Raw genomic sequence first — 15,836 nt, 5'->3', positions numbered from 1 at the left:
GCGGCTGCATGCCTCGCAGGGGCTGAGACTGACTCCCCGCGCGCTGCACCCGTTCTCAGGGCCTTGCGCGGCCCGCGGGAGTGTTCCCTGGCCGCTCTTTGGCTCTTCCCGACTCCTCCGCTTCCTGTCCGTGCCTGCCCTGGCCGTGCCTGCCCTGGCCTGCCCCTGCCGCCGCCGGCGCTATCGCCTGGCTCGTCCGGCCCGCCCTTGTGTCGAGGAGGCTCCCTCTCGCAACCAGCAGCTTTGTTCCGGCCGGCCCGCCCACTCCTCACCGCCGGCAAAGGCGCGCAGATTAATATTGCAGCGCTCCGAATGACCGCTGCTGCACTCGAGGAAATATATTGGCGTGACGAGTGAGTTCGAACCGGTGAATGCCTCGGATGAGACCAAATGCAGTGTAGCCATCCATGCTCACACGGAACATTCCCCGTATTGGTTCTGCCCTCTGCCGAGTCGTTTGCGCGCGACGGCGCTTCTTGCGGCAAATGAGACGTGAGCGCCGGAATGTGAAATTAATTGTGCGGCGGTGAGTGGGGGAGAAACGGAAAGGGGGGGAGGAGGGGGAATCTCTGCCAACACATTGCCAGTGCCTTTGTCCGTGCAATCTGTGAGTCTGAGCGGCAGGGCTACCTCCGAGTGTAATCGAGAAAAGCCTGGCGTGTTTTGATCGACGCCGCATTTCGTAGAGAAAGGTTTCCGCCGGTCACGGACTCGGGGTTGTTGGCGTGACCGAGTCGTCGCGGTTTGACCGCCGTTTCGTGTGAGGTTTTTACTGCGCGGCCGTTCGCGGCCCGGCCTCCCCCTTATTGCTATAAACAGTGGGATCTGCGGCCGGCTTGGCACGGCACGGCTCGGCCTTGTATTGTTGCACAACCCCATGCTTCGGCCCCCTTTCACGCAAATGCTGTTTTTATTTCGAAAAAAAAAAGGAAACTTCGGTCAACTACCACCGATGAGAACTTTAGTGTACTACCGCGGTGTAGTTTACTTTGCAATTAGGGCCCTAGATGTGATCAGCAAAGCCGCGTGCGGGTCTAAAAATTGATTAGAAACCGGCTGAGTCCCGAGGTGGGCGGTCCGGCCGGTCTGCCCCGACGGCCTGCCCGGACGGCCCGTGCGGCTGGCGCTGTCCCTACCTGTTAGTTGCTACGCCCCTGGCTGTAACGCGACTCAAATATTTATCCTCCGTTGTGTCCATGGCGTTGTGGCGCGCAGGCCTGACCAAGGGCCTGACCGTGCCAAAAGCCAAAGGACCGCTGCCACCGAATTATTGAATGTGGAGAGTGTGACGGGGGATTGGTGTTTGCACCTGGCTCCACGTGATTGAGGGCGCTCGCCGCGACGGGCAACGACGACAACAACACGCGTAGCACATCGAGCGGCGCGAGGCATGACAAGCCCTAATTAGCCGAGGCAGGGGGCGACGCGCGGGGCTCGCCGCGGTGCCTCTTGCAGGCCATCGAACGAGACGACCTGACGACCGCGGTAGAGGCAAGGGTTGTCCCGGCACCCCGGGTCGGCGCCCGCGTGGGTGTGGACCGGGCTAGGCCACCGGGCCACCGCTCTCCAAGCAAGCAGTCTACGAACGGAGCCCCGTCAGACACGATGATGCCAAGGGACTGCCGTCCGGACGAGATATCAAAGATGGGTACTGTCACGACCACGTGTGTGACTCGAGTCCAGCTGGTCCAGCCCGAGGCCTTCGGAGTCCCCCGGCTCTCTGCGACCGACGGTGCCGGCCGCGTCTTTCTGTCCCCGAAAGCTGAGCCGTCCAGAGCCCCTGGGCGCGGCGATGAGTTTGGCCGACACGGGAAAGAACTCGCGGAAGCAGTGCTCGGCGATTAGGCGAGAAGGCGCAGCCCGCGGCGGCGAAGGCGGAGCGGACGGAGCGGAGGGCGGAGTGGGCGGAACAGTGGCAAGGCGCAAAGGACGGAGGGGCCCTCCAGCAAACAATTGAGAACTTGCCGTCACACAACACCGCTCGCTCATACATGAAGCACTCCCCGCTCCTCAAGTTTTGCCTCCCTGTCAAAGCATCTATTATACGCGCTTATACGTTCTCGGCGCCGAGCGCACGCGTAGACATGGGGCACCGCTCTAGTGGCGGGAGGGGGCGATCCCACGTCTCTCTTGCAAATCCCGCCCGACTGTCACGCGGTAAACAACAACGTTCGCTTCGATCGACTGACTCTGCCGGCGTAGTGGAGTGGCAGAGCAGCCCTCACCGAACGCTCGCCATTCGACCTGTAAACCATTTTCGTGGCGGCCGTGGCGTGTCGTGGTGTGCGCTGACTGCGGGTTCGGCGAACACGTGGATGACCGGCGGCGTGCAGCGCCTCGGCCGGCTGCGTACTTTACAGTGGTGCAGTGCCACACTGGCTTTGTCTTCGCTGAATGGCTGGGCTGACGCAGGCTGGCCTAGGCACGGCTGCGTGTGCCTTCTTTCGGGGATCGAGGGTTCCCGCCCCGCACCGTCTGAGACCCACTGCTCTGAAGAGGGAGGGGGCTCTTCACGGCATGAGTGCCATTCGGATTCCGCATTGTGCGAGCACGTGAGCTCGCTGTGTTTGGGATCTCTGGCTCTGGAAAGGTGCCTCACTGAGAAACTGGAAAACGGCGAAGGATGAAAACTAAGCAGCACACTACAAAGAATCGGGACCCACTGCAGTCACTGAAGTGGGTGCCCCTTGACCGTCTGGAGCAGCGGTCTCCGAAGAGATTTTCTGCCTCGCATGCCAGGGCTGTCTGAGTCTGTTGATGCACCGTTCTCACTTGTAGCCAACAATGGAAACTACCGGCTTTTGTTTCGGAACATCCAGCCTCACGTTTCCACACCCACAAGTCGCAAATGCTGACCGAAAATTTCTGTTTTCGTGTGTTCCAGGTATGGCATGAGACGAGGACGCCAGGCGAGTCACCGACGCCTTCTGACGACGGTCGGGCTCCGTGGCGCTCCGTGGTGGTCAACGGCGTGGTCTAGGGCCTCCGACGACCCGGTGCGATCCACTTGCGTGGAACAGATCGCCCTTAGACGCTCCGGCAGAGACTTGGCACTTATCTGGCACCTGCAGACCCCGCGAGCGGCAAGGCGGCGGGGGCGGCGGGGGCGGCAAGGGCGGCGAGGCGAGGCCGGCCGTGAAATGGCTCGGCCATCATGCAGCACGCAGCTGCCGCCACACTGCCCCCTCTTCCCTTTTAAACATCGCACCTACCGCTCCCCCCCCCCCCTGCTTAGCGCCCCTCCCTCGTGTGCCCCGTTTGGCCATCAAACGGACCCCGCCCCGCCCCGCAGCGCCGCACGTGAGTAGCTCCCCTAACCCCCATTCCGGCTCTTCCCACCAATCCATCCCAAGCTCCATCCGATTACGTCTCATTCCTTACGCTGTCCGCTCGCCTCGTCACCCTCGGCCACACACACGCGCACCCACGCACACACGCACGTCGGGGGATGTGCTGTGCTAACGGTACGGGCTGACCACATGATGGGGGAGCAGGCGAGAGAAACGAGGAGACGGGCGTCGTCAGTCCAGCTGGACACGTGACCGCCGGCCGGTGGGGCCTTATATCTACACACACACACACACACACACACACACACCTACCACACACACACATGAGTTGGGCACACATACTCATGACCGTGTCGTATCGTGGTCCCGGTATCATGGCGACCTCGTTGTCGATGAGGGTCATAGTTAATGGAATTGATTACACATGTGCATGGCGTGCCGCTGGCCGAGGAGCTGCGTCACGTCACGTGATATCGAAAGACAATACGATCGGAACCCTAATTACTGTGTTCTTAGTGTGTGTGTGTGTGTTTTTTTCAGTCCACCAGGCAAGGTAAAAAAAACTTCGTGAAAAAAAATGATAATGACAAATGACAATGTCTTCGGAAGCTATGATAAACTTATGCCGGAAATGCTATTTTCTCTTTACTTCTCATTAATGTAGTATCATATCTGGTAAAATAATGATTTTGACCTTATGTTTGACTGTATTCTGTTAAACCAAAATTAACTTTGAAATATGCCTCTGGGCGCGGAAATCAATTAAAAATGTGTAAAGTAATGTAAAAGAAATTGGATTTGGTCATTGCTTGCCAGCACCTTACCGCCAGTGGGCATAGCTCAAAGCACATTAAACTGCTCAGAAGCAGAGGCAAAAGGTACGATTCCTTCATTTTTCAAAAACGTTAAGACGACCGTGCAGGTCTGAATTTTAAGTTTTGATTCTCCTAAAACGGCTATTACTTCTCTTTCATAGCTTTGGTTGCCTTTTCCCTACTGCCTGATTTCGTGTTTGCTGACTTTTGTTGTTTTGTTCTTAGCACACCAGCTAGCCGCCCTGCCGGGCCGTACCCACACCCGCCCTCCCACTCCCCTCCATTTGCATTCGCTCTATCTGTGCGAAATTAAACCGTGCAATTGTGCTCCACGACGCGGCAATATTTTGTGGAGTTCAAAACAGAAAAGAGGGAACGGACAAAAGTTATTCAATCAAAATGCCGTCCCTTCTCCCATTTTTATGCATTTCTGTTTTTTCCGTAATATTTTATTTTTGTCATCCGTTTTAATTTTTTCCTCGGAGCAGTGCTCATATGTTTCGGGATTGTAAGCAGACAACAGCCACGCTGAAATGAGTCCCTGCTCGCCCCAGAGCAGGGCGCTCCGTGCGAAAATTCTAATTGCCTTTTTCTGCGTCGCATGGTCTCCTAAATTTAAAGCTGCTGGCCCCTTTCTTGAAGTGTGCGTTTCTAGAGAAAGGCGGTAGTCCTTTATTCCAAAGATCAGTCTTCCAAAGATACTGAACTGCTATAGCGCACGTTGGTGAATTGAACCCACTGTGATCCAAAAGACCAGTCTAGGCACAACATCGACTCGTCCTTTTAGTGGAATCATCGGATCCATCTTGTGTGATTTGGGCCTAGAGGGGGCTGAAATGTGGGCAGAGCTGCGGCCGCTGCTGAGCCGAGGGGGTAACGACTTCGGGAATCCGGCTGACACCAAATTGGTAATCCGTAATCCGGATAACCCGAAATTTGGAGGTAATCCGGGGTAATCCGGGAAAATTTTTAGGTAATCCGGGGTAATCCTGCTAAATCCAAAGGTAATCCAGGATTTTTTTTGTTGTAATCCGGAGGTAATTTGGGGGTAATCCGGGGTAATCAGTAATCCGGCTGACACGAAATTTACCAGTCGTTACCCCCTCGTGCTGAGCGCTGTGACTCGGCGCGCCGGCGGCCTGTTTTCCGAGGGAGGACCGCAGCGTGTGAAGCCCAAACAGGGAGGACGAGCCGCGCGCCTTCAAACAACGTCCCGAGGCGTTTCCGCGCAAACTTGCCAAGTGCAATATTGATAAACGCCAACATCCCAGGGGTCATCATATCACGGCGGGGGCGGATCCGCCCCGAGGGAGGGGGGGGGGGGTGTCGGACTGAGGCCCGACGCGAGTGCTGCGCTCGGCAGGTGTGTTCCGATCGCAGGCGCTGGCCTGTCACTGGCGGTGAATCTGAGCAATCCGAACCGCGCGGTCGGAGCCATGTGAGGGACCAGTGTCAGTGTCCGCGCCGGATGCTGCGGCTCACCCCGACCATCTTGCGGACACACAACTTTTCACGATGCAACTTTGAAAGTAGAACCAATAATGTTGCTCTTTGGAGAGGCACCCTTCCCGCACACCGCGCGCGTGCTCTTCGGAAAGAAATAAAAAAATGGACGTAAAAGTTGGCGGGCTCCGGGCGAGAAGGGGGCGGGGGCGTGAGCTGGCACAATGTCGCAGGGAGAGGAAAGTTGCGAGAAACCACTTTGGAATCCAATGTGGCCAAATGCGCTTGCCAAATGCGACCAAATTCGAGCACTGGTGTCGGTGGATCAAATTACGGCGCGAGGGGAGATGCGGGGATATTGATACGGGAGTGCTCAGGGCGAGGACCTATTGATTACACTCTATCTGCGGAGTACCAACGCACCGGCAGAGCCGGCAGCGCATTTCCCACCCATCTTGATCGCGGCGACAGTGGCGCCGGAGTATTGGCAGCCTTTATGTTGGTACCCCTGACACCGCGGAACGGGCCAACGCGTTTGCGGGGCCAACGGCCTTCGTGTGCACCTTGCGGGGGGTACCGCACACCCCTCGTTTGCAGACCGAAACAAAGAACAACGCAGACAGCCTCAAAAAGGGTGTGCAAATATGCTGTTCCGCGGTGTTTGCTGCGCGCTTCGATTTGTGTTGCCTCGCGTCTGCACGTTGTGTATCGGGTGGCAGTGTCGGTCCGTTATTTCCGCTTTCATGACGAAAGGGCAACGACGCCTGCGCGAGTTTGATGTACAGCGCGTGTTCGGGGCGGCCATTATACGCACTTGCTATCAAATTTATTTATTTTTAATTTCGCTGTCACTAACTAATGCTTACTGGTCGCTTCGCGCAGTGCCCTGCACTGTGAGTCAGTGAGTCGGTGCCTGAACGGTGGCCGCCGCACTGGCCGCTGCTACTGCACTGGTCATCAGCATAAACATGGCCAACAAACACCACTCGAGGGAGGCCGCGCTGCACCCGCTGCTGTGGCGGCGGTGGCCGAGGGGCTGTGATGGCTCGCTGCGCCGTGCTGGCCGCGCTGGCCGCGCTGGCTGGCAGGGTTGCCTATCTATCGAACGGCCATTAAATCAGGTCGAACAACACACTGTGCGGTCCGCGCTCGTGGGTCCAAGGGGTCGTACGCGCGACCGCCATTTTATACCGCATGCCAGCAGCCCTTGTATTTGGCCCCAGTTTATTTACACTCGTTGAGTTTGCGATTGCGGAGCGCACGCACGTAGCCCCACACGTTATTGCCAGTTTGTTTTGTTTTATTTTTGTTTATTTTCCTTTGTTGTTACTTTCCAGATTCCTCCCCTGACGCTGTGAATGAAGTCCCTGTACCCTACAGTGAAGGTAATTTTTTTTTCCTTTTTTTAAAAAGAGTAATCTACAACTAACGGTTTCGTGTGCTTCGACGAGAGGAAATTTGTGTTCCTGTTTTGCGTGTTGCGTCTCTTCAAGTAACCCAGGGCTTTATGCTGACTGCTGCAACTCTTCTTTATGCCCGTTTAGAATGTTCCTCGGTTGCTTCCATGCCCACCTCGCTCTGCCGAGTCTGCCGGGCTCCGGCCGACCACAAACCAACTTTACGCTGAAGCCCGCCCTCTGTAGGTCAGGTCCCTTTGCCACTTCGTTAAGCATATGGAAATAGGGGCAAAGTATCGCTGGCTGAATCTGCCGACTAGAGGGATCGTGTAGAAAGGAGTCTTGGACAGATATTGTTGGAGTGAAGCCTGTTTGTTAAGTTTGAAAAAGTATTCCATTGTTCTGAGCAGTTTTTGCGTTAATTCACCAAAAGCCTTACAGATCATTTTTGTGACCGGTTCTTGCAATGATTTTAAATAACTGAGCCAGCAAAACTACAGGCGCTGCTTCGCGCTGAGCCTATCTCAGGGGAGAGATGCCAAATCAGATTGCGCAGCTAAAAAAATAGCAGCGATTTCGCTTTCTTGCTCTGTTTCATTGATGAAAACTAAAAAGAAAACTAAAAAATAATCCTGTATCCAAAAAAAAATGTAACACTGTTAAAAAAATTCTGAAAATTCAGACCACTTTTGTCAGACTTGGTGGTCTGAATCTATTTTTCAGACCTGTTTCAGACTGCTTGTCTGAAAATTTTGCCTTCCGGTATGAAAATTGCGACTTGATCGTCTCAGAACCTAAATTCAGACCAGCGCAGTCTGAAAATTCAGATGGTTAAGTCTGAAAATTCAGACCAATCCAAGATTTCGTTTGTCCGCTAGATGGCGCGCATGTTGTGGAACATACCTACTTCTGTTTAAAAGGCTTCTTATGTGAAAATACATTAGTTGAAAAGTTCCAAATTGACAGGACTTAATCGGCCATATGAGAACCATTCTCTGCTGCAAGATTTATCTCCGTAATATGGGTGGAAGTTGAACAATCCACATTCTAATTTACCTCTCGCGGGTGGCTCCGTGTCGCCATTTCCTTGGGTGCCACAGGCCGGCCTCTCGAGAGTCAGGGAAAAGGACAGAGGTCCTTCTTCCTCATCACAATTTTTACTCAATGTTGTCCTCCCTGGAGGTTCACACACACCTGAGATTCTTTCTATGTCATATTGAACATGTCGCGAACCTTAAAGTTCACAATCTTCGTACAGGACTGAATTTTCAGACCACCAAACTCTTAAATGTAAGACTCTCGAGTTCTGAATTTTCAGACCATCTAAATGGTCTGAATTTTCAGACCTCAAGTCTGTTAATAACTTCTTACCAATTTGGTCTGAATTTTCAGACTTTTTTTTTAACAGTGAAAAAAAAATGATCTTGCAAAAAAAATCAGGCTGGTGCTTGCGTCAAAGGCATGCGCGCATCATGCTGTGCGACATCAAAAGGAATCATGCAAATAAGGCCTGAGCAGGAAAGAATCGGTCCTCTGCGGCGTGATGGCAGCGTATTGGTGATTGATCCAGAGACTCAAAGGTCTGCCAGGTGTTATACGAGATGTACAGGAATGCAGAATAACTAAGCCGTACACACGTTTTTTCTGAAGTGGTGTCTAAGAAGGGCAGACATACACACCCATGCGGGTTGAAAGTATGAACAACCCTTATTGTCAGATTGGCAGAGCTCGAACAGGGACAAACGAGTTTTCGCTCGACAGATTGCGAGAGCATGTGCTTGTACCACTCAGCCTGTTCCGCGTATTGACGGACGTGGCCAGTATTTTTTATTCATTCCTGTTATATTTTTTAACGCACCGGTGTTGTGAGTGGATGAATAATCGTCTCGACGTGATGACGAAACGGCGCGCGGTGTTCGCCGGAGCGAAGCACGGCGGAGCGGCGCGGCGGTAGTTGGCCCTCCCCCCACGCATACTTCACAAACGACTAGCCGGATGGTCTCGGCGGGGAAAGTCCAACTTGCGTAGCGAGGCGAGATGCATGCCAAAGTTCGTCACTTTATACCTTCTGCGCGAAATCCATTAGACTTAATGCCGGCGGAATGGCCTCAAGTGGTCCCGGCGGTCGGTGTATCGGGCGTCGGCCGCTGGCTTACATGGCCCAGTGGCGGCGATTTTGCTCCCCTTTTTGCGGAACCGATAATGCAATTAAAGTTTGGGGAAGAAGGCGCCGAGAGGGGCGGGGCATGAGGGTTCCAACCGGGAGCAACCGGGCGGCTCTAGATTAGCGCGGCGCGCACGGCCGGGCCTGCCGCGCCTGCCTCCCCGGTTTATCCCTGGCCGCGCAGCTCGTCTTCATCTTCCTCGCCGCGCTTGTTAGTGGCGCCTTCCAATGGCTGATCTAGGTGATCTGATTAGCAAACCAGCTCTCACGGATGCACCGTGGACGCGCTGCTGCATTTCTAATTAAGATCCAGAAATCAGAGCTCAGGTGGATCCGGGCGCAATATGTGTCACTGTCTCTCATCTCAGTGTCTCTGTCGCGCTGGCGCGCGCGCGTGTGTGTGTGTGTGTGTGTGTGTGTGTGTGTGTGTGTGTGTGTGCCAGTCACTGGAAAGCGACAAGCTGTGCCGTAATCATGCTCCTCTGATGTGATAATTAATTTCACGGCGGGGAACGGATTAGCGCGGCTGCCGCCGCAGAGGCTGCCAGCCCGGCCAGGCCTGCCAGCGCCATGGCAGCAAGGGCCTTCCCTGCCGTACTGCCGCCGCACCTTCCCTTTATTTTCCGAGGCCAATAATGGCCCCGCCAGCGGCAGGCGGCCGGGCGGCCGGGCCGGCCGAGCTGGCAGGCGGCGGCTTCGCGCGCCTCGCGCCCTATTTTTCACGCGCCCGGATGGCCGCACCGGGGCGGCGCCTCCGGCCGGCCGATGCCGGTGCTGGTGCTGCTGCTGGTGCTGCTGGTGGTGGTGCTGGTGGAGGCGGTAATGGCTGTCAGGCCGGTGCGCGTGCTTTTGATGTGGCATGCGAGCCCCGGGCCGCCTGGCCGCTCTCCTCGGCCGGCTCGTCGCGGGACTGGCGGCCCCCACGGCCGACGACCGCAGCCCAGCGGACCGGAGGGGGCCGCGTCACCGCGCCATCAATCTGCCGCCAACGTTTCCAAAGAGCCGTCCTGTCCCTCTCGCACTCCTTCGAAACGCCCGGAAGGGACTGGGCGCCGAAAGAAGTTCGGACTCGGCGTGCTGGACCTGGTCGCGGCGGACGCCCAAATTTACTGCGCGCCTCTTGACCCCATGGCCGGCGGGGCGCGGTGTGGCGGCGCGCCGCGGGGAGTCGCGACAAAACACGCGGCAAGCAGACTTGTTCCTCCTCATCGCAGTGGGCTGGGGCCAGTCAAAACGGAACTGTGGACACGTTTATGCGAGGTCGGTATTCCTTTGCTGTGAATCGCTGTGAATCCAATATCAAACACATTTTCGCATTGACAGTTCCGCGTTTACTCGCCTTCTGGCCGCTGTCTTGTCAAGATCGGTTTCGCCGGTCTTCGTTTGCAAGGTTCGCTGTCCCGGATGAGACGGAACTTGGTTACCAGGCTGACAGCTGAAAAAGCAGCTGGCTGCTGCGATGAGATGACAGACCACCTTTCTTTCATGCTGCTGCCACGATACTTTAGACTATGGTTGATAATTTTTGTTAGGTACGCAAGATATAAATGGACCTAGACCGGGCAAGGGAACGGCGGGCTCGAGCATGACGCCTTCCAGGCGGTGCAGCCTGCGACTGGCTGGGACGGACGGGGCCCAGCCGTATCGTTATCGAGAGGCCGTCTCGACCGGAGGAGCGACGGATCACGAGTCGGACCGACTCCGAAGGGTCTCTCCAAAGTTGTTCGTATCTGTCGGCCGAAACGAGACCTTGTTAAAGCGGTGTTATCGTTATTGTGCCGCAAAGTTTCCTGTTCCGAAAGTGGGTCTGCTGATGATTTGGCTCATTACACGACTCGACGGACAAGGGCTCCCGAAAGGAAGATAAAAAAAGAGACGATTGTGGCGGGGAGGAGGGACTGCTGACGTGGATCGAGTTACGAACAAGACACATGGTTCGCTGCGCCGCACTGCGCCGTGCGGCGTGGGAGGCTTAATTCTTGAGATTCGTTGAGGGGTCAATTGGGCGGGGCACGCGCTGCGCCGAGGCCTTCTGCTTGATTCCTGTCACATGAGTCATCCGCATGCGGAAGGCGGCCCGCCTGGGACGCAATGCTCAGTCCACTCCTGCATGACCGCATCGGGCGGTTTGAATTCCGACAAATACGGAGTCGCAATAAGAAGGTGAATTTATAGATGAAATATAAATTTTGCTACTTGGTTCCTAAAAGCTAAGTAAAACTAACAGAAAAAGAGGAGCATGTGAAATCTTTAATGCGCCGTGTGTATGCGCGTCGTGGCTGAGCACATGCTTGGTGCATTTCGTGGGAACAGGCCATCGGTTGCTTCGATCCCGGTCGTGATTGCTGTCCCACTGCAATGACGAATGATTGGGGCCCTGGAAGGCCACCTCACTCGCGTCGAGGCCTGGTGCATGCATTTCCCCGGGCCCCGACGGCAGCAGCCGAAGAATGTTGGCCGCCTCTCCGTGACCCCGCGGCCGCGGATTTATGTGGCTTCTGGAGAATGTGGGCCGCATGGCGGAGCATGGCGGAGCTGCCCTGACCTAGACGCGCTTGTGTGGGGAAGGGGGACAAACACAGAACAGACGACATCCATTAATCTTTTTATTGGCTTTGCAGGCGGCACGCAGGAGCTGCACGCGCTGCTCAAGGGGCAGGCGCTGCTGCCGTGCGACATCACCCCCGAGGAGCCCGGCGACAGCGTGTTCCTGGTGGTGTGGTACAAGGACGACCTCACGCCCATCTACAGGTAAGCTTTTGTTTGAAACTCTCAGCCCGCCCAGCCCGGATCGGCTCCCGGCCCGATCAGGTTTCCCCGTAACAAGCGCTCCCTTCTCTTTGACAATTACTCTGGCCATCGATCCATCTGCGGATCGCGGTCCGACACTTGTTGACAGCGCTGACCACTTTGGATCCGGTTCCATCCCCTGCTGCCCTTGTGGTCCGTGCAACCCGATAGGGTGAAAGGTTTACGCCAGGCTCCGCCCTGGCGCTCGTCTTGAGCGACTGCCGAAACGGCCGGAACGAGCCGATCGAAAACCGCTTCCAAGGCGGAGTCAGGCGGGGCGAAAACAAAGGCGAAGCGAGAAGCCTTCGGCAATGGAACGCCGTGCGTGCGTGCCTTCTCGCGCCGTTAAAACTCGGCAAACTTTTGGCACGGGGATTCTCCTGAGTGGCGCATCGAGGAAACATAAGTAGGGGAAGCCCCCTGCTCGCCTGCCACTGCCGCGCCTCGCCACCCCCTTTGCCAACCCCGGGCCGCCCTCACAGACCCCCTTCCGCCTGCTGGCAAGTGGCAAAGCACACCTGCGAGGAGTGGAGCGGGCGGCCCTTTGCGAGTCGAATACAATACGCGCTTAAAAATAGCCGGGCTCGTACCGCTGGAAGTTGAGGATCCGTGCCAAGTTTCCTGTTTCATTGATTTTTTTGTGCTTTTGTTCGACGCGCGCGCATAATTGAGTGAAAAATAATTATTTGAACAATGGTTGCTTTACTGCAGCTCATGAGTGAAGCGAAGTTTGGGTTTTCGACAAACTTCCAGCGCTGAAGAGGCGTTATAGGCCGAGCGATAGCAAAGCCAGTCACTCGAGCGGGGTCAAAAACTTTTGTCCTCCTGTCTGTCTTAATGTGTGCCAGTGTGTCAGCAGCACTTCTTCTCCTAAACGGTTCGGCCGATCCAGCTGCGACAGGGTCATCAGACCATGTCCTTGGCTCGCCACACGCCAAAATTCACCCTTTTCTCTGAATCGGCTGAAACCAAAAAACGCCAAACGGCAAAAGAAAGGGCAAAAGATAGGTCACTCCATGAACGAAGTTCCTCCCCGTTTTATCGTGTCCTCATGTTTCGAAAGTGCTGATGACGAAATTTGAACCCATATTCTTACCCCCGACCCCGGTTCTAATTAGGGTAGGGCGGATTTCGATGAACATTTCGTCCCAAGTCCTTTCGTTTTTCGGGGTTGCTGAGCTCAAAATTGACATCCGCATCATGAAACAAGAAAACGAATGCTACCTTGCGATCACGTCGCGTCGCGCGCTGCGCTGCCGCCATGCCAAACGTGTGCGATGCGACCGTCCAACTCAGTGGCATCATCTGCATACGCAAACGGGACCTAACATCCATGCATGCGGCCCGGAGCGCGGTGCGGAGCGCGGTGCCCCGCTGCCACAGTGCCCGTCGGACGATGCTGTGGCTCTCGAGCCGGTTTTCCACATTCTTTTTCCTTTCTGGCCCTTAACTTGGGGCGGCCCGCCCTGGGCAATTATAACTCATGCCGTCCTTCTCTAACGGCCGGCCGATGCAAATGTGTCGCGATTGGCATTCAATTGGCGAGGCTCGCCGCGGCGCCGAGATGAGCTGCTCACTTCTAATGGGCCATTTGCCGAACAATGGCTGCACTCGGTGCACCTGAAGGCCGATTTCCCCGTCTTTCTCCCTCGCACTCGGGCGCCAAATGAATGCCTGCTGATCGCCGAGCGTCCCCCCACTGCACTGCAACTTTGTCGCCTCTCCGTCAAACTGCCGCGGCGCCGTGATCGATGCAGAGTGAGGCAGAGTGTCATTTTCCCGTCCGTTGTAATTGCACGTCCAAGTTTGTCTCCTTGCGCGTGACGCTGACAGCGCAGGTGGCGGGCCTGGCGGCCCTGGCGGCTTTGGCGGCCGGGCTGGCAAAACCGTGGGGGGCTTGTCGAGGACGAGCAGCGCGCCGCCCCGCCCTGGCATGCCCCGCCCTGGCCCGGCACGCCCCGCCCCGGCCGGCACGCCGCGTATGAACGCCCCATTGTGGCGGCAGGATGGATTGCGACAGAAAAGCCATAGAGCGAGGCCGATGGGGCTTTGGCCGGCACAGGGGAAGGTCGGGGGTAATATCATCAGCCCGTCGTTATTTACGAGACAAAGATATTTGATCGGAAGAGGTCGCAGCGTGGCGGTCAAGACGCCGCCCGACACTGTAGGGCCGCCGGCCCGGGTCAGTGTTACTACGGGACGCGCCACCAAGTGATTACGCCGAGGCGCCCCGCGTGATGCCAGCCGGGGGTGGCTGCCCCGCGCGAGGCTAGCCGGGGGTGGCTGCCCCGCACGAGGCTAGCCAGACAGCGCCATAAATCCGGCGCGCGGGGCCGCGCAAGCCTTGCGCGAGATTGTTTCGTGTCGCTGTGTAGCGCGCCCGTAAATTATTTTAATATCTAATATTCTGAGATTTGGCCGGCGAGCGCTTTGCTGTGCTGCTGACGAGAGGCTCGCGATGACCAGCGCGCGGGCCGCCCCTAGGGCCGCCGCGGCGCCGTTCCCCTGTTCCCTCGCCGCAGCGTGCTTGGCGCTCCTTTTTTCCCCGCCTCGCCGCGACCTACATCTTCATTTGCTGCGTGTAGCAGCTCGCGGAAGTTGTTCAATTAACGTCGCCGCCGCACGGCGCGGCGCGGCACGGCTCGGCGCCGTCTCGCGAGGGCAAACTTGGAGACGCTCGGCGCGGCGGCGCCACGGCGCGGCGGGATCGGCTCCGGAGTGGCAGCCAACTCGCAGGTGATGATTCAAACTCGCGTGCGCCGTTTTCGCGCGCTAATTTGGAGGGGGAAGTAATGGACGCGCCCGGCGGAAAATCTTTCACGTGCTGGCTGCTCCGCCACGAGGTCTGCCACGCTTGAAGCTCGCGGTCGTCAAGGAGAGCGCTTGAGTGCAAAGAAATCGGCTTTGCGAGGGCTACCCCCTATGTGTTGGGTTGGAATCCTTTTTGTTGATGAGGTAAGTGCTCAATGTGACTGCCCCACCTGGCGCGCTGCGCGCTGCTCCGGCCCGGCTCGGCCCGTGCCTTGCCGCGTGCTTCAGGGCGAGCCAATGAATGCAAACCGTGTTAGGCCCACTTGCTGGTGTGCTTGTCTGCGCGGCCGACTTTGTTCTTCCCTGGGTCCGGCGATCCGGGCCGCGCAGGTGGGCGCGCGACTTCCGTTTTGAGGCCCTGGCTTCTTCCTCCGCGCCGCCCCTCCCTTCCCATCGAACCGTACGTTAACTGCCCGGGGGCAACATGCGAAAAAGGAGGGAAAAAACATCTGGAAGGGGAAAAGATTTTGACGAGGGTCCCCCCCTCTGCGGTGCCACCTCGTGCTCCCTCTCGCCTGGAAAAGGCCATACAAATTGGGCAACTGCTAGCGAGGAGTCTGCTTACGTATTCTGCGTGCGAATGTCTGCGGCAGGGGGCGGTTGGCCCGGAGGTAGGGCAGGGGCAGGGGAAGGGGGAGGGGCGCCACTTAACACCCTGTTCGCGGCCCGCCTTTCGCATATTACAGCCCCGAAGAAGGCGCCGGTCGATCGGGGTGTAACATGTGCCGGCCGAGCGAGAGGCAAAATTCGTCACGACGCGCGCAAGCGCACAAGTGGGTCAAGCGCCGTCCGTCTGGGGTCCCGGCCGTCCGGCTGGTGGGTATCGCCCTTCCTCGTGGGCGGCACAGAGGCCGCTACTCCAGGTAAACAAACAGCCTTTGTTCGGTGTTCCCGGAAATCCTCGAATCGGGCCCCAGATGGAACCGAACTTCCTCGTCGGCAGTGTTGGGTTCTAACAGCTTAAAAAAACACCACGAAAAATATGAGAGCAAACCGTTTTTTAGGCACGAAGTAGCCTTATAGTATCCCCCAGAATTCAGCCTCGCTGGGATTTTTTTCCGGCTTTTTACTTCTGCGATTTTCCCGGAAAAATGTGGCAAAATATGCCCTTTTATCTTTTTGGACC

At 56.7% G+C, this 15,836-nt stretch overlaps 1 protein-coding gene across 1 annotated transcript in view; it reads left to right on the top strand.

The window, feature by feature from the left end:
• Positions 1–15,836, top strand: part of LOC117650827 (nephrin-like) — a 221,227-nt gene that overhangs the window by 121,195 nt on the left and 84,196 nt on the right. Inside the window, exons 3-4 of the mRNA XM_034394430.1 lie at positions 6,886–6,933; positions 11,731–11,860. Of these exons, the coding sequence (XP_034250321.1) occupies positions 6,886–6,933; positions 11,731–11,860 (178 nt within the window). The remainder of the gene's footprint in view (positions 1–6,885; positions 6,934–11,730; positions 11,861–15,836) is intronic.

The sequence above is a fragment of the Thrips palmi genome, unplaced genomic scaffold, assembly GCF_012932325.1.
Source record: "Thrips palmi isolate BJ-2018 unplaced genomic scaffold, TpBJ-2018v1 HiC_scaffold_5, whole genome shotgun sequence".
NCBI classification, from domain to species: Eukaryota; Metazoa; Arthropoda; class Insecta; order Thysanoptera; family Thripidae; genus Thrips; species Thrips palmi.
The sequence above is the reverse complement of the archived record's forward strand: the minus strand, read 5'-3'. Positions and strand labels throughout refer to the sequence as shown.